The sequence below is a fragment of the Heptranchias perlo genome, chromosome 7 (genome assembly GCF_035084215.1).
Source record: "Heptranchias perlo isolate sHepPer1 chromosome 7, sHepPer1.hap1, whole genome shotgun sequence".
Lineage (NCBI taxonomy): Eukaryota > Metazoa > Chordata > Chondrichthyes > Hexanchiformes > Hexanchidae > Heptranchias > Heptranchias perlo.
The window spans coordinates 37,524,877-37,543,561 of record NC_090331.1 but is presented as its reverse complement, the minus strand read 5'-3'; the positions used below and the strand labels follow the sequence as shown (position 1 = coordinate 37,543,561).

The following is an 18,685-nucleotide window of genomic DNA, read 5'->3' as shown; positions in this document are numbered from 1 at the left end:
GCAGAATGAGCTCACTCATCCTGTACCTGACCTGATGTTAATATTAGGTGCCTGAAATGGTAGTGTTCAATTAACAATGTGAATTGAGCACAAAAACTGGACAAAACTTAAAATTAAATCTGAATAATTTGTAAATAAGGACATAAATAAATGCTGCTAAATAAAATTCTTATTTTTCACTAAATCCCTAAAAGACAGGAAAGGAATAAATATTATAAGCGTACAGAGAAGCATCGGCCCAGTAGAGTTTCCGCTCTTCATAGTCGATTGTCAGTCCATTTGGCCATACTAGGCTGGTATTGATAATTGGAATACGAAAGCTTCCTCCTAGTGTTGCTCGTTCTATCTTGGGATTGATTCCCCAATCAGTCCAATACATATACCTGTTAGAAAAACATATAATCAATCAAGGTGATCATGAATATACTGTACCATGAGTATACTGCTATTTTAATATAATGTAAAAGACAAAAGGGGAGATTTTCCTGGGCCTGTGCCCAGGCGCAATGGATTGCCTGGGTGCAGCCTGCATGAACAAATTGGGCTGGCTGGAGCTTACATCTGAAAACTAATCGAAACGATTTTCCTTCATTTAAATGAATGGAAGAAAATCGGGCAAGTTCCTTTACAGGTATGCACTCCGACCCAATTGATTATATGATATTCACTGCACCCAGGTGATCCAGTGCACAAGCCCAGGTAAATCTCCTCTACAATGTACTACTTATACTCTCCCGATTTTGCCATGAGAAAAACCTGAATGGAAAGAGGAGACAGAGTGAGTAAATGCCTCAAGCATTGTACTAAGGATCTGGCTGCAGTGCAGGAAAAAATGTAATGACTGCACCATGATTGTCAAAGTAAAATGCACGTTCACATTTCACTTGCTGTCTGCACAGCACTGTGTCACCCTACCTTAGACCCAGCATTTCCATTCCCCGCGGCCCATGTCTCTTCTCCGATCACAACAGGACATTCACTTCACCTCCTTCTGTGCATTTAACATTTACTGCTGCCCTCACAACTAATTCCCCCTCTTGGCCACATTTGCTGCTTCTTCCTCTCATTATGCACACTATGGTAAACTGCCTCACACATCTTGAAAACGTTTCAACAGAGCACAGACTAAGCCACTTCCACTCTCTTGCAGGAAAAGCTGGCACCAATGAAGGGACAGTACGAGAACAAGATGAGATCTTGTCTCTACAATGCAAACTTTGACACCAATGGAAAAGGCAGCCATCAACATCATTAGCAGAGAAAGGGAATGCAGCAGTAAAGATGGCCACGCTGCAGGCCAGACACAACAGGGAGATTGAACATTTTTCCTTCCTTTTTTCTTTCGACTTAGCTCTCTCACAATCTCAGCGTGACAACCTGGCAGTGTGTTGCCACTCATCTGCTGCTACTGCTTACCCTTGTCACCACATGCTAACCCTTGTCTCTCTCTCCCCCTCTTTGAAGATCCATCAGATGACTCAGACTTTACAGTGCACAGACTGAGTGCTCTCAACCTTCTAAGCACCAGCACAGAAATCAGCAACCTGTGTGGTACAGATAGTGATGCAAACTTCAGGGGCCCAGTCTTTAAAAGAAAGTTGCTTAAATGCACCAGCAATTGTTCAATGCATTGGACTTCCTGTCAGGGAGCTTCTACTACATATCAGAGAGTGTGGAGAAGTCCATTACCAACTTGTGTGGGGTTCTGGCGTATAGTACCAACACTATGTAGTCAACCATGGAATGTGTGGTATCCTCAGTGGGCGCTGCATCTATGCCCTCCCTGCAGGAGTCTGTAGCACCAGTAAAATCATCTCTCAGGGATACTCATTCTGAGGTTGTGCAGGTTCTGGGCTGCACCATCTATTTTGCCTTGGTCGGGCTGGGAGACCAAATTGAGAGGGTGTGCAGCTGCATCCCAGATCTCCTGCAGCCTGCTCTTCTGCAGATCAGTGGGAATGCAGGGCCAGTCACGCAACGGGAATGGAACATGTTACCCTCTCTCAGGATGACAGCACATCAGCACATCTGGACTCACCACCTGGGGATTGCCAACTGCGAGCATATCAACAACCCTGGATTGAGCCAGCTTTTCACTGCAGTCACAGGGTGGTACCTCATAGGGGCACTAGAGTAGTAGGAGAGCATTTAAGAAAGGCAGCAGGGCTCACACAAGGGTGATAGCACCAGACATTTGTATAAGGCTGTAATCTTTGTGTACAGAGAGTGTTCCTGCTGTAGCTGGTGGCCCTGCAATGTTAGTTGACATGAATATCAATGTTGGTCTTTGGGTACATGCCATTTATTTGAGGGTGGAAGGACTGGGACAAATGTTGGACATGACTATTAATGCGGGGAAACAGAGATCGTTCAGCTGATGCGTTCTTCAATGACCTGTTGCCGAAGGGCAAGGGTGGCAACACACAGTTGGGAGTCCTCCCACGTCCTCACTATCCTCTCCGTCAAGGCGTCCTCTCCCTCATCATGCTGAAGGTCCTCATCCAATGGTGGCTTCTTGTGTTGTCTCCATTGTACAGCAAACCACTATCATACAGGTCACTCCTTGTGGGCTGTATTGCAGGAAGCCACCAGATCGGACCAGGCAACAGAATCATTTCAGGACTTCAATGGTCTGTTCGCTGAGGGCTCTAGTTGACCCATGGATCTGATTGTAGCACAAGTCTGTACTTGAGAGGAGTCATGAACCGAGTGTGGGATAGGCCTTGTCCTCATGCAGCCAGTATCTCACTTGCTGTGCAGGGGCATAGAGTGGGGGATAAAGGATTGCTGCAATGTAAAAGCATCATGGCAGATGTCAGGAAAATGGCTGCAGGTTTGTATAATGCGCTGCTTGTGATCACACACCAATTGCACATTAATGGAACAGAATCTTTTGTGATTCATGAAGGCAGTGGGGTCGTGTGAAGGAGAACGTAGAGCGACATAGGTGCAGGCAATGATAGCCTAGACTTGGGCAAATGCTGCAATCTGTGTGAGCCCAAGAGCCCTATCTTGTTGCATCTAGATGTCCAAGTTGTGAAAGCGCTTGTTCTAGCAAACTTGGCATCAGTCAACTGCTTATTGCAAGCATGAACTGTAGACTGACATATTACTGATAGCTCCTGCGGTAGCCTGGAAAGAGCTAGAGATAAAGAAGTCCAGGGCTGCATTGACCTTGCCTGCAAAAGGTAATGAAGAGCTGTGCTAATTACATAGAACGTACAGCACAGAAACAGGCCATTCTGCACAACAGGTCTATGCTGGTGTTTAAGCTCCGCACAAGCCTCCCCCCATTCCTCTTCATCTAACTCTATCAGCCTAACCTTCGATTCCTTTCTCCCTCGTGTTTATCTAGCTTCCCCTTAAATGCATCTATGCTATTCGCCTCAACTAATCCTTGTGGTAGCGAGTTCCACATTCTAACCACTCTCTGGGTAAAGAAGCTACACCTCTAGCCTAGCTGTTCCAGTACAGCTACAACACTGGCATCTACCCGACAATGTGCAAAATTGCCCAGGTATGTCCTGTCCACAAAAAGCAGGACAAATCCAATCCGGCCAATTACCGCCCCATCAGTCTACTCTCCATCATCAGCAAAGTGATGGAAGGTGTCGTTGACAGTGCTATCAAGCGGCACTTACTCACCAATAACCTGCTCACCGATGCTCAGTTTGGGTCCGCCAGGACCACTCAGCTCCAGACCTCATTACAGCCTTGGTCCAAACATGGACAAAAGAGCTGAATTCCAGAGGTGAGGTGAGAGTGACTGCCCTTGACATCAAGGCAGCATTTGACCGAGTGTGGCACCAAGGAGCCCTAGTAAAATTGAAGTCAATGGGAATCAGGGGGAAAATTCTCCAGTGGCTGGAGTCATACCTAGCACAAAGGAAGATGGTAGTGGTTGTTGGAGGCCAATCATCTCAGCCCCAGGGCATTGCTGCAGGAGTTCCTCAGGGCAGTGTCCTAGGCCCAACCATCTTCAGCTGCTTCATCAATGACCTTCCCTCCATCATAAGGTCAGAAATGGGGATGTTCGCTGATGACTGCACAGTGTTCAGTTCTATTCGCAACCCCTCAGATAATGAAGCAGTCCGAGCCCACATGCAGCAAGACCTGGACAACATCCAGGCTTGGGCTCATAAGTGGCAAGTAACATTCGCGCCAGATAAGTGCCAAGCAATAACCATCTCCAACAAGAGAGAGTCTAACCACCTCCCCTTGACATTCAACGGCATTCCCATCGCCGAATCCCCCACCATCAACATCCTGGGGGTCACCATTGACCAGAAACTTAACTGGACCAGCCATATAAATACTGTGGCTACGAGAGCAGGTCAGAGGCTGGGTATTCTGCGGCGAGTGACTCACCTCCTCACTCCCCAAAGCCTTTCCACCATCTACAAGGCACAAGTCAGGAGTGTGATGGAATACTCTCCACTTGCCTGGATGAGTGCAGCTCCAACAACACTCAAGAAGCTCGACACCATCCAGGACAAAGCAGCCCACTTGATTGGCACCCCATCCACCACCCTAAACATTCACTCCCTTCACCACCGGCGCACTGTGGCTGCAGTGTGTACCATCCACAGGATGCACTGCAGCAACTCGCCAAGGGTTCTTCAACAGCACCTCCCAAACCCGTGACCTCGACCACCTAGAAGGACAAGAGCAGCAGGCGCATGGGAACAACACCACCTGCACGTTCCCCTCCAAGTCACACACCATCCCGACTTGGAAATATATCGCCGTTCCTTCATTGTCGCTGGGTCAAAATCCTGGAACTCCCTTCCTAACAGCACTGTGGGAGAACCGTCACCACACTGACTGCAGCGGTTCAAGAAGGCGGCTCACCACCACCTTCTCGAGGGCAATTAGGGATGGGCAATAAATGCCGGCCTTGCCAGCGACGCCCACATCCCGTGAACGAATAAAAAAAAAATTCCCTATTGGATTTATACGAGCATACGAATTAAGAGCAGGAGTAGGCCATTCGGCCCCTCGAGCCTGCTCTGCATTTGATAAGATCATGGCTGATCTGATTGTGACCTCAACCCTACTTTTGCGTCTACCTACTATTTATTAGTGGCTATCTTATATTATGGCCCCTGGTTTTGATCTTCCCCACAAGTGGAAACATCTTCTCTACATCAACCTATTTGACTATATGGATATCAAGGTAAATAACAATTATGAAACCATGTTACAGTACTTAGAAACCTGTTTTATAGGTTGGTTGCAGGTCTGGTTGCAGGAGGTGACACAACTCTATGACAGCTTCCCTTGAAGAAGCTCAGCCTCCTTCTGTACTACTCCTCAGAGAACTGCAGGTATGTTGTCCTTAACCATTCCTACAAGCACACCTCCTTCTATTTGCTCTTCATGCAGCTGCAACTCTGTTTGATCCTTCCTCTTGTCAGAGTCGAATTGCCAGATGAACCCCCATGAAGAAAATAATGCATTGTCAGAAGCCCGTTAAGGGTTTCAAAGGTTCTACAGCTGCTACAAGCACTTTGAAATGGTCTAAATAGCCAAAGCCCACTATGTAATACAAGCAAAATGTCTCCCAAAACTTTCTAGTGATTCACCTGGCCTTGCCAGCGACACCCTCATCCCATGAACGAATAAAAAAAAACCTGACAGCAGCTGAGGATCCCTTCAAATATCATTGGAAATGGAAACCATCTGACTAGTACTGTTCATAGTTTGTAGGCAGGTTGAGTAACTAGCAGTAACAACACAGGCAGACATGAAAATGGCGTTAGGGTCTTGACAAGGTCTTTTGACCCCAATTTGCATATATTCTTTAGCCCCCGCCTGCACCGTTTCTGTTGGGAGCTCTGGCCACCTAAACCGAGGTCCAACCAAAAACTGGAATGGGTGGACAACCAGCGGTAAGTCAGCAGTTCTGTGTCATACATGATTTTGGTCTTGCTACCGGCCTGTTTTTAGGTGTTAGTGGAGTGGTAGTGAGCCAAAAATCACCCCCATTATTTCTTCATACAAGACTGACATTCTAATTAGCTATCCAGACGTTACAGTCCATATTGGCAAACAGGAGCCCTCAGGTAGCAGACATGGCATCATTGGTCCCTTATATCTATTTATAACAGTAAATAAAACTGAATGAACATGATTCTGCTCATCTTTCTCACTATAAATATTATTTATCCGAAATAGTCAGCCCACCATTTAGCTGAATTGCTAAAAATCAGAGGTGACAGCAGCAGCATCTGACTTTGCTTTCTCACCATAATGAACTTTCCTAATAGTGGAATTTCAATGATAAACTGCAGCCAGAAACTCGGTCATTCCCAGTCTGGCTGCTCCAAGTCCTCCCACTCGACCCTGTACATGTTGCACACCTACATTGACTCCTGCTCTGTTCTGCTCCCTTGGTTGTCCAATATGATATTTGTACTTGGTTGCTGGATAAAAGCCATTATAACTTACGGAAAACTAATTTCAATAAATACCAAAAGGTAAAAAAGATACCAAGCTTGTGACAGGAGCGGAATAATAAATCATTCAGTTTTAATGGACAGTTTTACCAAACTTACCCTCTGCAAGGATCCAGCACGATAGCTCTTGGCCTCCGAACATTCGCGATGATTGTGCGATTACTGCCATCCACCCTTATGGAGTTGATTGTCTGATTCAAATAATCACTATAATAAATCCTCTTGTTAATCCAGTCATAGGCAATTCCATCAGGAGCACCCAAGCCTCGGAACAAATATTTACATGTATTATGTAATAGTTTAAAACATGCAGTCACTAATGTATAAAACTAAAAAGTGAGCTTTGCTTGTCTAGTAAACTGCATTAACCTGGTTCAAGTCATCTATTCTTAGAGCCTGCTTTAAATTTCTTAAGTAACAGCAAGCAGTTCTAATAGGTAAAGAAAATGATCCAATGTTGGAATAGGGAATCCTGACCTAATTAAACCATCTGTTCTACTCTATATTTCAAGATAGAATCCATTAGGCCACAAATTCCAGCTTTAAAATTATCGCAATGAACACCAGTGATCACAGTTAATGAAATAAGTTGCAAGGCTCAATTTTACATTGTTAGTGGAAGAATCAATAATATTGATGATGTTCTTGTTATTGCGATAGCAAGATCAATTTTTCATTGAATTTAAAATATTTTTTACAATGATGGTTTGTCCACTACCTGCTGTAACTATAACAGCCTGATAACATGATTATTAACAATTCTGAATTCTACATCGGATCCATGCATGGTACAATAATAACAACTTACATTTATATAGTGCCATTAACATAGAAAAGGAGGCGTAAACAAAAAAATGGGTGCTGAGCCAAAGAAGGGGACATTAGGAGGGGAGCTTGGTCAAAGGAGAGGGAAGTGAAAAGAGGGAAGGGTTTAGGGAAAGAATTCCAGAGTATGGGGCCTAGACAGCTGAAGGCACAACCACCAATGAGGGGCAAAGGGAGGGGGGGATGCACAGAAGCCAGAGTCAAACGAACAGAGCGTTTGGGAGCTTTTATCTACCAATGGATTTGCTGATTCTTGGGATCTTGTATTCAATTTTAGTGTGGAATAATCATCCATTAGTTATATTATTGTCTGTAAAGCGATTGTTGTATTTACCTGTCACCACCTGCGTAGGAGAAGCAGATGTTTCACCAAAACTGATGTAGCTGATTTTGCTGCGTCCAGGGCCAAAGCTTTGAGTGAAATAAATTCTGTTGTCGCTGCTGTCATAGTCAAGTGCCACCGCAGTCCGCCAAACATTTACTACAGGGAAGGGCAATGTGTGGTCAGTGGTATCTAGGTGAAGACTGCGAATGGAGCCTTCTGTTGCATAGATCAAATAATCATTAGTGACGATCATACATTGTTTACCATCAGCATCCAATCTGCCATGGGCACATCCACATTTTGGCACTTGAAAACCAGGCAATGCAAAACAAAACTGGGCACATTCTCCATTAAGCTCCAAACAGGGATTATTGTTAACTTGCTGGGGTGATGTTGGTTGAATCTTTTTATCAAACACAACCACATCCCTTAACAAGTTCAAGTTGTCTCTGATAACAGAAGGTTGTTCCTCACTGCCAGGTTCTTTACTTGCACGTAAAACCTTCTTCAAGTTTCTGTCCACCCAAATCATACTGTTTTCAAAGATGGTGATTCCAAATGGAGTTGGATAGCGGCTACCATAGCGAATTATTTGATGTTCATCACCATCAGGTGAGATCCTGGCAATCAGGTCGAGGGAGTCATCAATCCAGTAGATGTAGTCATTTGTGTGGTCAACAGTGAGACCTCTTGGCATGACAATACCATCATCCACCAAGACAGTTCTGTTGGAGCCATCAAGAAAAGCACGTTCAATTTTGGGATTCTGCCCATAGTCAGCCCAGAAGATATATCGGAGCTTTGGGTTTACTACAATGTGTCTAGGCAGATCCACTGTGGTTTTGATGAGTACTCGACGAAAGGTGGTGTTCAAGTGTAGAATTTCAATGTAGGTTTCAGTTAGGAAAGCATTTGTGAAATAGAGGTTTCCTGTATCACATAAAAAGAAACAAATATCATTCCTTTCAAAGAGTAAACAGCAGGTTTTATAATATAACATATTGGTTAAGGGTGAATTGCAGATTTGTATATAGTACTCAGTCAGTTTGGGGTCCAGTATATGTATCGGGGTGGTACACCCACAAGTTCTGTTAAAACCAGTGATTGATTATATATACCTCTCATTCATCCCTCATCATTTTTAGTTACTTTGTACAATATGTACAAATTTATTTTTTCCTTGCTTTGTGAAATGTAGCAGAGGCTATGTTTGGATGATTGGTGCCCAGCTGAAGGACGTAATTGTAATGAAGAAAAATAGGCATATGTTACTGAGGATGAAACACCTGACACCAAAAGTTAGACTATCGTTAAAGTATAATTTTTGGTCTGAAGGTGGTGGTGCATTGTCAACAGATCTGAGTTACACTGGCAACTGCATGCATGCACAGAGTTCCACTTTCCAGACAACTAATTTTTAGGGCTCCATTTTAGCACCCGCTATCGGGTGCGTTCCTGGCGGGGAGGGGCTCCGAAAATCGGGGAATCCCGGAGCGGGTCGGGAGCCCGGCTCCAACCCGCCCACTTCCGGGTTCCCCACAGACGTGCCGACGTGCACACGCAGCCCCCACACGTGGGACTCCGGCTGGCAATTAAAGCCGGCGGGGTGACACTTAACAATATTTGTCTAGCTATTTCAGGTCATTAACAGACCAGATTAAGGGAATATGTCAGAAGGGGTGGGATTTTAGAAACAACTGGGACTGTTTCCCATACTGGGGGAAACACTCCCAGTTGAAATGGACGTCTTGCAGCGATCAGCCTGCGGCAGCTGCAAAGGTCCATTTGACAGGTGGTGGGGGGAGACCCTCACTCATTGCAGGAGGTCACTCTGTCACTTGGGACAAAGTTTGGCCTCCACCACCCTCCTCCTGGCAATCAAATTCACCAACTTGCACACTTACCCCGAGGTCCAGAGACATGTACCTACCTTGCGGACCCCCTCAGATGTACATCTTCCGGAGGGGGGCCGCCGTAGCTGCAGTCATGACCTCCTCAGAGGGCGAACAGCATCACCAGCCTCGCCGGCCAAGCCGTCCACCTCTGACACGTGGAGCTCCACAACACAGTGCTGTGACACATCCACCTGCACAGCAGGAGGGAGGGCAACCGCAGAGAGAGATGCGTCGCAGGGGGCACTACCCTCGCCACAGGGTCCACAGACCGAGGCTCAGCTTCCTGGACTTCTCTGAGTAGCAGTGCACACGGAGGCTCAGAGTCACTCGACATGTAGTCATGGACATCTGCAGTCTCCTTCATGCCGAGCTGCTCCCGGCTGGCCCGAGCACCATCTTCTTACCTGTCGCTGTCAAAGTCACTACTGCCCTCGACAACTTCTCCTCCGCATCCTTCCAGAGTGCCACCGGGGACATCGCCGACGTCTCTCAGTCGTCTGCACAAAAAAAGCCCTGCAAATACACCTACACCCACTTTGCAGTGACACAATGGGTGGCATCAGGTGTGGGTCTTCATTGTGATCCTCAGGAAAGGGCATTATTGCACAAACCAGACAAGATTCGCAAATACGTGGCAGTAGTGGTGCCAATATATGTAATGTGAGTTGGTCAGAAATCAATCGAAGTAAAAACCATGACAAACCCTCAAACACCCTTGTGCATCCCCTTCATGCTCACAACACGTTTGCCTTATGCTTCCTACTGCACATATGTGATGCATGCCCTGTGGCTGCAGCACAGGTAGTGGCAGGTTGAGTGAGGCTGACTGTGAAAGAGATGCACGAGAGGGTGAGTATGGGATAAAGCCATGAGATTGTATGAGGATTGGGTTGAGTGGTAGTGGCGGGATGAGTACTGGCGAGGTGAGTAAGTGCAGGTAAGATGAGGATAAGGTTTGAGTGGGTGTGAGGGGTGATGTGACAGAGTAGTTTTGGCAGTGCAGGAGGAGGTGTGGAGTGGGGGCAGTGATGTGGCAGATGGAGTGTAGGGGAATGAGTAAGTGTACTCACTTTGGCTGTCCTACTTAGGTCATTGCAGCGCCTCCTGCACTGTATACAGGTGGGCGATATGTTGGTGGTGCAGGTGACCTCCTCTGCCACCTCGAGCCAGGCCTTCCTGGTGGCAGAGGCAGGCCGCTTCCTCCCGCACGCTGGGGGGAAGATCTCTGACCTCCCCCTCCTCCTCACCCCATCTAATGATACCTGGAGTGAGGCATTATTAAACTGGGAGCAGCCTTTCTCCTGGGCTGCTCCATGCTGTATTTTTTCCTATTTGTTGCAGCGTCAGTGGAGGACTGCCCCTTTAAATAGAGCTCCTCCAGCTGACAGACCTTACTGCGCATGCGCAGTCCGCCCGACGCGCAGCTCAGCAGTGGGGAACCCGGAAGACCAGGTAAGTGGATCCAATTAGGCTGCGATCGCGCGCGGGGTAGACTGATTTCGCTGGGCGCGTTACCCACGCGCCCAATAGCCCCCCGCCACGAACCCACAGCCCTGGCAATATCGAGCCCTTAATGTTTAAAGAGCTTTTCTCCTAACACTAAAAAATAATTGCCAGGGCACTTTTGAAATGCTTCACACTAGGCTGGAGTTATATTACACCAAATGTGAAACCCATGCACCATGAGACTATCTGCTAGAGGTGGTCTCACACCTCCCAGTTTCAGTGTGATTGGGTTCAGATCACCTCCACTGTCACTTTTGCATTGATGATGACGTAGGAATGTTCAGTCTATATGGATAGCAATTTTTAGAAATAGAAGATGGCAAAGGAACCTGTCTTGTTATAAAAGTTTGATCTAAAATGCAAAACGTAAATCCAAATCTGTATTCTGAAACAAACTGTATAATTTGTATTTTGCAATTTTAGGACTGCCATTTTTTGAAGAAATAAGAAAATATATTAATTACCTGTGAGCATAGAACCCAGTAATTTGATCTAGAGGTCATAAACTACAAAAGGGAAACTCATGTTGATTATTACTACAGTACCATCTGAACACTAAGATAAGTTTACTACCTTTCAATCATTTAGAGGTATTTTATACTAGAAATGTTATGAGGTAGTTTTATCCAGTTTTCCATCCATTTAGTGTGGATCTGGACTTTGTTAATAATCAAAAAGAGATAAATGAGTGTGTTATCACTCTGGAAAAAACCTCACCGAAATACTAGCATGTACCAACAGGTTTTTGATCTTTGATCACTTATTTTGCAGTGGTTTAAGTTACATCCTTCTATATTTACAGGAGTGAAATAATGTTTGTAATAAATTAATCATTAGATCCTCATTCTCTTATAGTAAATAGATTTTCTTTAATACTATTTATCTGTAATACAGATAACACACAGAAATTGCAGGTGATCACTGTAAACCTGGAAGATATCATAAACTTGATCATCCTCTGACCTGCCACCCAATCCACTGCAATTCCTCGAATCCCATTCCGACCAATTCCTGAAACTACAATGTTTTGGAAGGAAGACCCATCAGATTTAATTCTTCGGATAGCATTCCTCGATGCTATAGTATTGAAGTCACACCAGTAAATAAACCCTGAAGATATGTGCACATCCACATGCAAGGCAAAGCGACCTAGAAGGGGAAAAAAATACTTCCTCTTAAGTACACCATTCCTAGTTTGAAAAAACAAAGAAGATTCTGTATTTCTGAATAGAAACTGACCATAAGAAAACATTTTTGGAATGAGTTGTGAGGTGGATATTCAGCAGGCAAGCCAAATATTCTGAAGTTACTTAAATTTTAAACACATAAAAGACGCAACAGCTGTAAATGCCACAGAATTATGGACGTTTTGTTAATAGTTTGAACAGATTGTGGTTAGTATCCATTTGATAGTCAATCCTTGATGGGAACTTAATTTGAAGTTTTTTTTGTGCTAAAAACTAAATTCTGGGCTAAAATGACATCAACTGCATGTGCCTTCAGATTACACATTTATATATTTGTAGTTGTTAACTACACCCAGATGTGGTTTCACACTCACAAAATGTGTCAAATTTACACACAAACAATAGTTAAAGTAATGAATCTGAGGATCAGTCGTTCACGTGATCATTAATTTCACAGTAAAACTGTTTTGTCAACTGCTACTCGCTTCTTTTCACTTCTCCCGTGCTGCTACTCCAGGGAATCGAACACTGGTGCAAGCTATGGGTAGGAACATCTGGTTTTATGATAGTTTTGAAATTCCATGCACAGCGTGCAGCAGCGTTCAATCTCCCTGAGCAGCAGCAGCATCGGGTAGGAGCCAGAAGCAGTGGTGAAAGGTGAATCCAGAAAGATTGGCTCTATTAACTGGGGAGAACAGTGACAGCATGAACTACGAGAAGGAGAATAAGAGTTCCAATGGAGAGGGAGAAAAGTGCCACCGTGAATGGGGAGAGGGAGAGGAAGAAGAGTGCCAGCATGAACTGGTGGGAATAGGAGGAATAGGGGGGGGGGTGGGGAGAGGGAAGAAGAGTTGCCAGCATGAACTAGGGGAAGAATGAGCGCTAGCATGAACTGCAGAATGGGAAAAAGCGAAGAAAAGTGCCAGCTTGAACAGGGGAGGGAATGAAGAAGAGTGCCAGCGAGAACTGGGAAGGCAGGAGAAAAGTGTCAACATGAATGAGGAAGAAAGAGGGAGTAAAATGCCAGTGTGAACTAGGAGAGTGGGGAGGAAGTGGAGTGACTCCATAAACTGGGAAGGGAGGTAGGAAATTGATAAACAATTTTAAAACAATTTATCAAAAACAATAGAATACCAGTACATATCCTGAAATTTCTCAAAAAAAATGAGGGGATATTCCTGTAATTATTGCCACAAACTTGTGGAATTCACTACAAATCAGTTGATTTTTATTATATTTAATCAAGAGTTTGGTAGAATTCCTTTACATAAATGATGTTAATGAAGACTTGCTGTTACTAGTTAGCCTTTTACGTATATGTGTAACACACAAGAAAAGCACATCCTAAATCGAATTGTCATGGCATGATGAAAATGCTTGTCTTTAAAATATTTTCCTTTAAAAAAGGTTTTTTTTGGCAAAGTGTGGATCACAGAAAAACTACTTTAGAATATTTTGTAAAGCATGACAGAACATCTTGGCCTGATAATTAGCAATGAGGAATTGCTACTAGAAAATGTGTGGTGTGCCACCAGTCTCACTAAATTCTGTGAAGTATTAATTGCGAAATTTCTGCTCACAACCCATTTTACTATCGAAACTTAGGCTACTCACCAAAGCCGCCCACTGGTACCATGGCTTCTGAATGGTCATTCTCATCCAGGTTGAAACCTCGGATAACAGTCAGCTGGGACACAACCACAAATGAGTCAAAGGATGAGCAGGTCCTGTTATCTAGGTTCATGCGGTAGCCTGTAGTACAAGCACAAGTGTATGCGCCATTGGGTCTGGGCAGGCAGAGTTGTTCGCATATTCCAACATTGTTACTACAGCCATTGGAGGAGCCAGCTGACTCTAAGAGACATTGAAAACAAAATACATGAAGGTAAAACAAAGTTGAGTTTATGTAGCACTTTTCATATTTTCAGGATGTCCCAAAGATTCACAACCAATTAATTACTTTTGAAGTGTAGTCACTGTTGTGATATAGGCAACTAATTTGCACACAATAACCTCCCCAAAACGGCAAAAAAGACAATTATCAATTAATCTGTGAAACATGAAGATTTATATAATCAATGCTTTTCAAAAGGGAGATTTAAAAAAAAAATTATAGTGTTGCATTGGCAATCCAGTGTTACCATAGGATCTGCTGTATAAATCACATCTCTACACTCATTTTTATACCTATTATAGGAGCAACTTCTATACCAATTCAGCTTGTAATCAGATTCACACTGATCTCATCTTAAAGAAGTATCTTATCTTATGCAATAAGCATTTCTCGTTTTTCTGCCTGAGCTAAAATCACATTATACATGTAGTTTTGGCTTTTTCTAAATCGATAATTGGTATCTAATGTGATAAAGTAATCCAGTTGGTTTGAACATTGAACTTAGAATTTTAAGTCCTACTCAGAACAGGTCTTTGCCATGGGTTTACAATCATGCTATCTCCCCCTTCCTATTTTTCACTGGTTACTTTTCTCTTGACCTTCAGGATAGAGGTGGTCTGCTGCTTGTATCAGTAGATCACTGATTAATATCCCTTTGTTATTAATGAATTGTTAAAACTCAAAAATGTGTTTTTATTGTGAGTGTGTAACAACAGAATGTAGCTAGAGATAACTGCACGAGGCCAGAAGTCTCATGAATTTTATTCTAGTTGATGCTGAGATAGTAGAAATTGGATGGGTATCGATGGCCAAGCCACAAATTTCTCACAACCTAACATATGTTTCAGCAGTTCTGGTTTAGCAAGTAATGCTTACTCTGCATTTATATTCCTGTGTGCAATGAACAGATTTCCAGATGACACCATTGGTGTGTGGGGCTTCACTGCTAAAGTTCTGAGTACTCTTTGGTATAGATTGTTAACATAGAGCAGCAATAGCTCTAACATTCCTGGCACAAATATGGAAAAACAGCTTAAGCTTTAGCAATTCTTCTGGCTTGACTCCAGTCATAATCTTGTACAAAACTGACAAGACAGCCACCTCTCTTTGATTTTCCACGAGGTGCACTCTGTCATGGAATAGGCTATCAGAGCCAAGTTTACTGGCCAATATAACTTTGCTCAGTGCCTAAACTTACACTAAAACATACTTTAACTGATAGGTGCTATAATGTAAGCTGCGCCTTAAGCACAAAAACAAAAGTCTGGAAATTCTGCAAACTTTTTTAAGAGGATAGAAGTGTAGCCGAACAGGCCTGCCATTGACCCTATCCCAAATCCCAGGGATGGGCTCATTTAAATATTCAGGGTAAATATCCATGCGTGTAAATGTGCAACAGAGGTGCACATCCCACTGAGAAGGTGGAAGTCAGAGTCATAGCCTGCTGCTCCAATTGGGGGCACTCAAGGCCCAGAAAGGGCCGAAGAAAAATAACAGAAATATTTTTGAAAGATGCCTCTCACAGAACAGAGGGTCAGCCTAGTTGCCTTCCTTCTTGAGATCTTCTTAACCTATCAGTGGTGAGCTGGGCCGAAGTCACCAGACAGCCCAGGAACAGTTGCAGACATAGCCCCAAAGTTAGTCAGGGATGTAGTGGGGGCGAGCCTAAGGAGTGCCTGATGCACCCCCCACCCCTTAACTGAACGAGCCAGATTTTGCTGTCAAAATAATGGTGAGGGTAATGGCACTCACTGTAATTTATGCGTAAATGGTACAGCAATTCCGGACGAGGAGCAGATGTGGGGTTAAATGCCAACATCCAAAAGTTGCTGTCCGAGATGCACCGCTCCACCGTTAGCTTCTTGAAAACAGCATTTCGCCGACTTCCTCACCATTGAAGTGTATTGAATGGTGAAGTTGCTGCATTTGTGTGGTAGATACAAACTAAACTCGCTGCAGAAAGTTAAGTCTTGTCATTATAAGTGTAAGTACCCTTTTAATGACGTGATAATTGTTAATTACTGCCAATCAGCCTCTCTGCCACTGAAAATTAACTATTGTAAGTGTGGAGATTCATTCCTTCAGGTATTCATTGTTGTTGGAGATTTTTAAAATGTCAAATTTAAAATTTTTAACTTTTTTTTTACTTTTCCTTTCTCTTTATCCAATCTTTATTTCCCTCTCTATTTCTCTTTCTGTACCTGATTTGACATTGAATGCACCCACTCTAATTTACACTTCCGACTCAGTCCTTCAATCCAATTGGTTAAGGAGATACCCAATTGTTTACCCTGTTCACTCAGGTCCCAGGTGCCCTGTTTCCCTCACTGTGCTGTTATCAGCTAACACTTTCAGCAACTTAGTGGTTAAAAATGTTTTGAGCTGAAGGGTGCAGGGACAAATCTAACTAACGGCAGATGTTATTAGATGCCATGCTACAGCAAAATCTGGCCCAATATAAAATGGTTAAGAAGTTGCAAAGAGCAGAAGCCTGGTGTATCCAGGTTCTGGCCCAAACTGCAACACCTCTGCTGGGATCGTGCCACAGTTCCAATCCCCATGCTCCTGACCAGAATTTCCACCCTAAAAAGCTTTTGCTGTTTTATTTTGAAACAATTATTTCATCATGTAATGTCATCAGACATCCACTAGGTGGTGTACAACCCATGCTTCGATTCCTGAAATTTATGTTGTTCATATTTCAACAAGACACTATAAAATAAGTTATTTCAGAATTACACTGCTAAGCGTAAAGCCCTCTACAATTAACTTAAGTATAGTGGGCAAATGCTTTGACATGTTCCTATGAAATTACTCTAAGGTATTTTAACGGAAACGCCATTTACTTTGAACTAGAAGACACAAGAATGTCATGCGAACGTGCTAAGCAGTCTTCTGCTAATATCACCAACAGTAATTGCTAGTTGATACATACAAAGAAAGGCCACATACACATGGAGCATCAGATAATCGGCAAATTCTAATACATCAATCAAATCAAGGCACTTAAATGACACGTAAAAGGTCAGCAGTTCATAACAATCTGAAGCCCAAGGTTAAACTACTGTCTCATTACATCCAACCTTTGTGATTTAGTATCTCACTCAATGCCAGGTTATTTTCAATATGAATTCATAAGAAAAATTCTCATGTAATACTCGGATTGTAATTTTAAAGATGTCTATCAGCCATAACTTAATTCTCTCTCATTCAGACCAATTAATGCCACCATACAATTGTACAATGCCCTCTTTCAGACTATTTACATGAGACTGCTGAAGGAGTTGGTTGAAAAATTTGCAAAAGTTTTGAAGTCTTAAGAAATTACCAATTGCACTAAAATTTAAATCTACCACCACCAGAACATGCAGATTTGGTCATTTTTATTATAATCCAACAGTTTGAAAGTTGGTCTCAATAATCCCAGTCACATAGATATTATCCTACAATTTGGATGTTCTTCACCTAAACTTCAATGCCGATTTAAGACAGGAAGCTAGCTTCCCATTTACACAATGACACTTAAATTTAAAACTGTATTTCCGTAACCAGGGAACTGTTGAATAAACTTAAAGCACCACAACTAGTTGATGTAGAGATCGCTGAATAATTGTAAATTACATGTTGCAAATTCTCTGATGTAATGCAATTACAAGTAATAGAAAAATCAATTTGAGCTGATGTCCTTCGATTCAGAATAAATAGATAAAAGCAGAGAATCTTACAGCGCAGAAGGAAGCCATTCGGCCCATCATGCCTGTGCCTGCTCTTTGAAAGAGCTATCCAATTAGTCCCATTCCCCTGCTCTTTCCCCATAGCCCTGCATATTTTTCCTTTTCAATTATATATCCAATTCCCTTTTGGAAGTTACTACTGAATCTGCTTCCACCACCCTTTCAGGTAGTGCATTGCAGATCATAACAACTTGCTGCGTAAAGTGTTTTATCTCATTTGCTAATGAATTGTCATAGCACACAACATGTGAGAAATGGCAAGTACCAAATTAATCAGATGATGTATGATGTACATAATGAGTTGCATAAACAGACTGCACATCAAAAGTAAATCACTGGGACTTTGAGGACTATATAAATGCATGTTCTTTTTAGTCCATGGAGCTAAATATACATAACTATGTTTGATTCATAAGATATTTAATAATTATGAGAGTTTTAGTTAAAGTAACTAGAAATCCAACTATTAGAATAGCTTAATTCTGCACACTTTACATTTCTCACTATTGTAGTGTAACTATATAGGAAATCTTAAAAATACTCAGCTAATTACAGATAGTACTCACTGTCTCGAAAGTGAACTCTGAGGCACTTCAGTCCTGCGATATTATTCCTCATTACAACTACATTTTCACCAGTGATCTTGTCCACACGCTCAATAACCTCAAAGTCATAATCCGAGTAGTAAAGGAAGTTCTCGTATATGGCTAATCCCCGAGGATGGGAAAGGTGGCTGACCACAGTCACTCGGTTTGAACCATTCAGATCTCCTCGTTCAATCTATATAGACAATATAGAATCAGCAGTTACACATGAATTACAATAATTGCACTACTTGAATGAGTATTATTTATAACACTA

At 43.0% G+C, this 18,685-nt stretch overlaps 1 protein-coding gene across 2 annotated transcripts in view; it reads right to left on the bottom strand.

Moving 5' to 3' along the window:
• lrp2a (low density lipoprotein receptor-related protein 2a) overlaps positions 1-18,685 on the bottom strand; it is a 268,484-nt gene that overhangs the window by 102,383 nt on the left and 147,416 nt on the right. For both annotated transcript variants that reach the window (XM_067987326.1, XM_067987327.1), the window contains exons 36-41: positions 18,391-18,604; positions 13,811-14,050; positions 11,973-12,158; positions 7,618-8,538; positions 6,558-6,723; positions 225-383 (exon numbers count right to left, since the gene is read on the bottom strand). In XM_067987326.1, the coding sequence (XP_067843427.1) occupies positions 225-383; positions 6,558-6,723; positions 7,618-8,538; positions 11,973-12,158; positions 13,811-14,050; positions 18,391-18,604 (1,886 nt within the window). The remainder of the gene's footprint in view (positions 1-224; positions 384-6,557; positions 6,724-7,617; positions 8,539-11,972; positions 12,159-13,810; positions 14,051-18,390; positions 18,605-18,685) is intronic.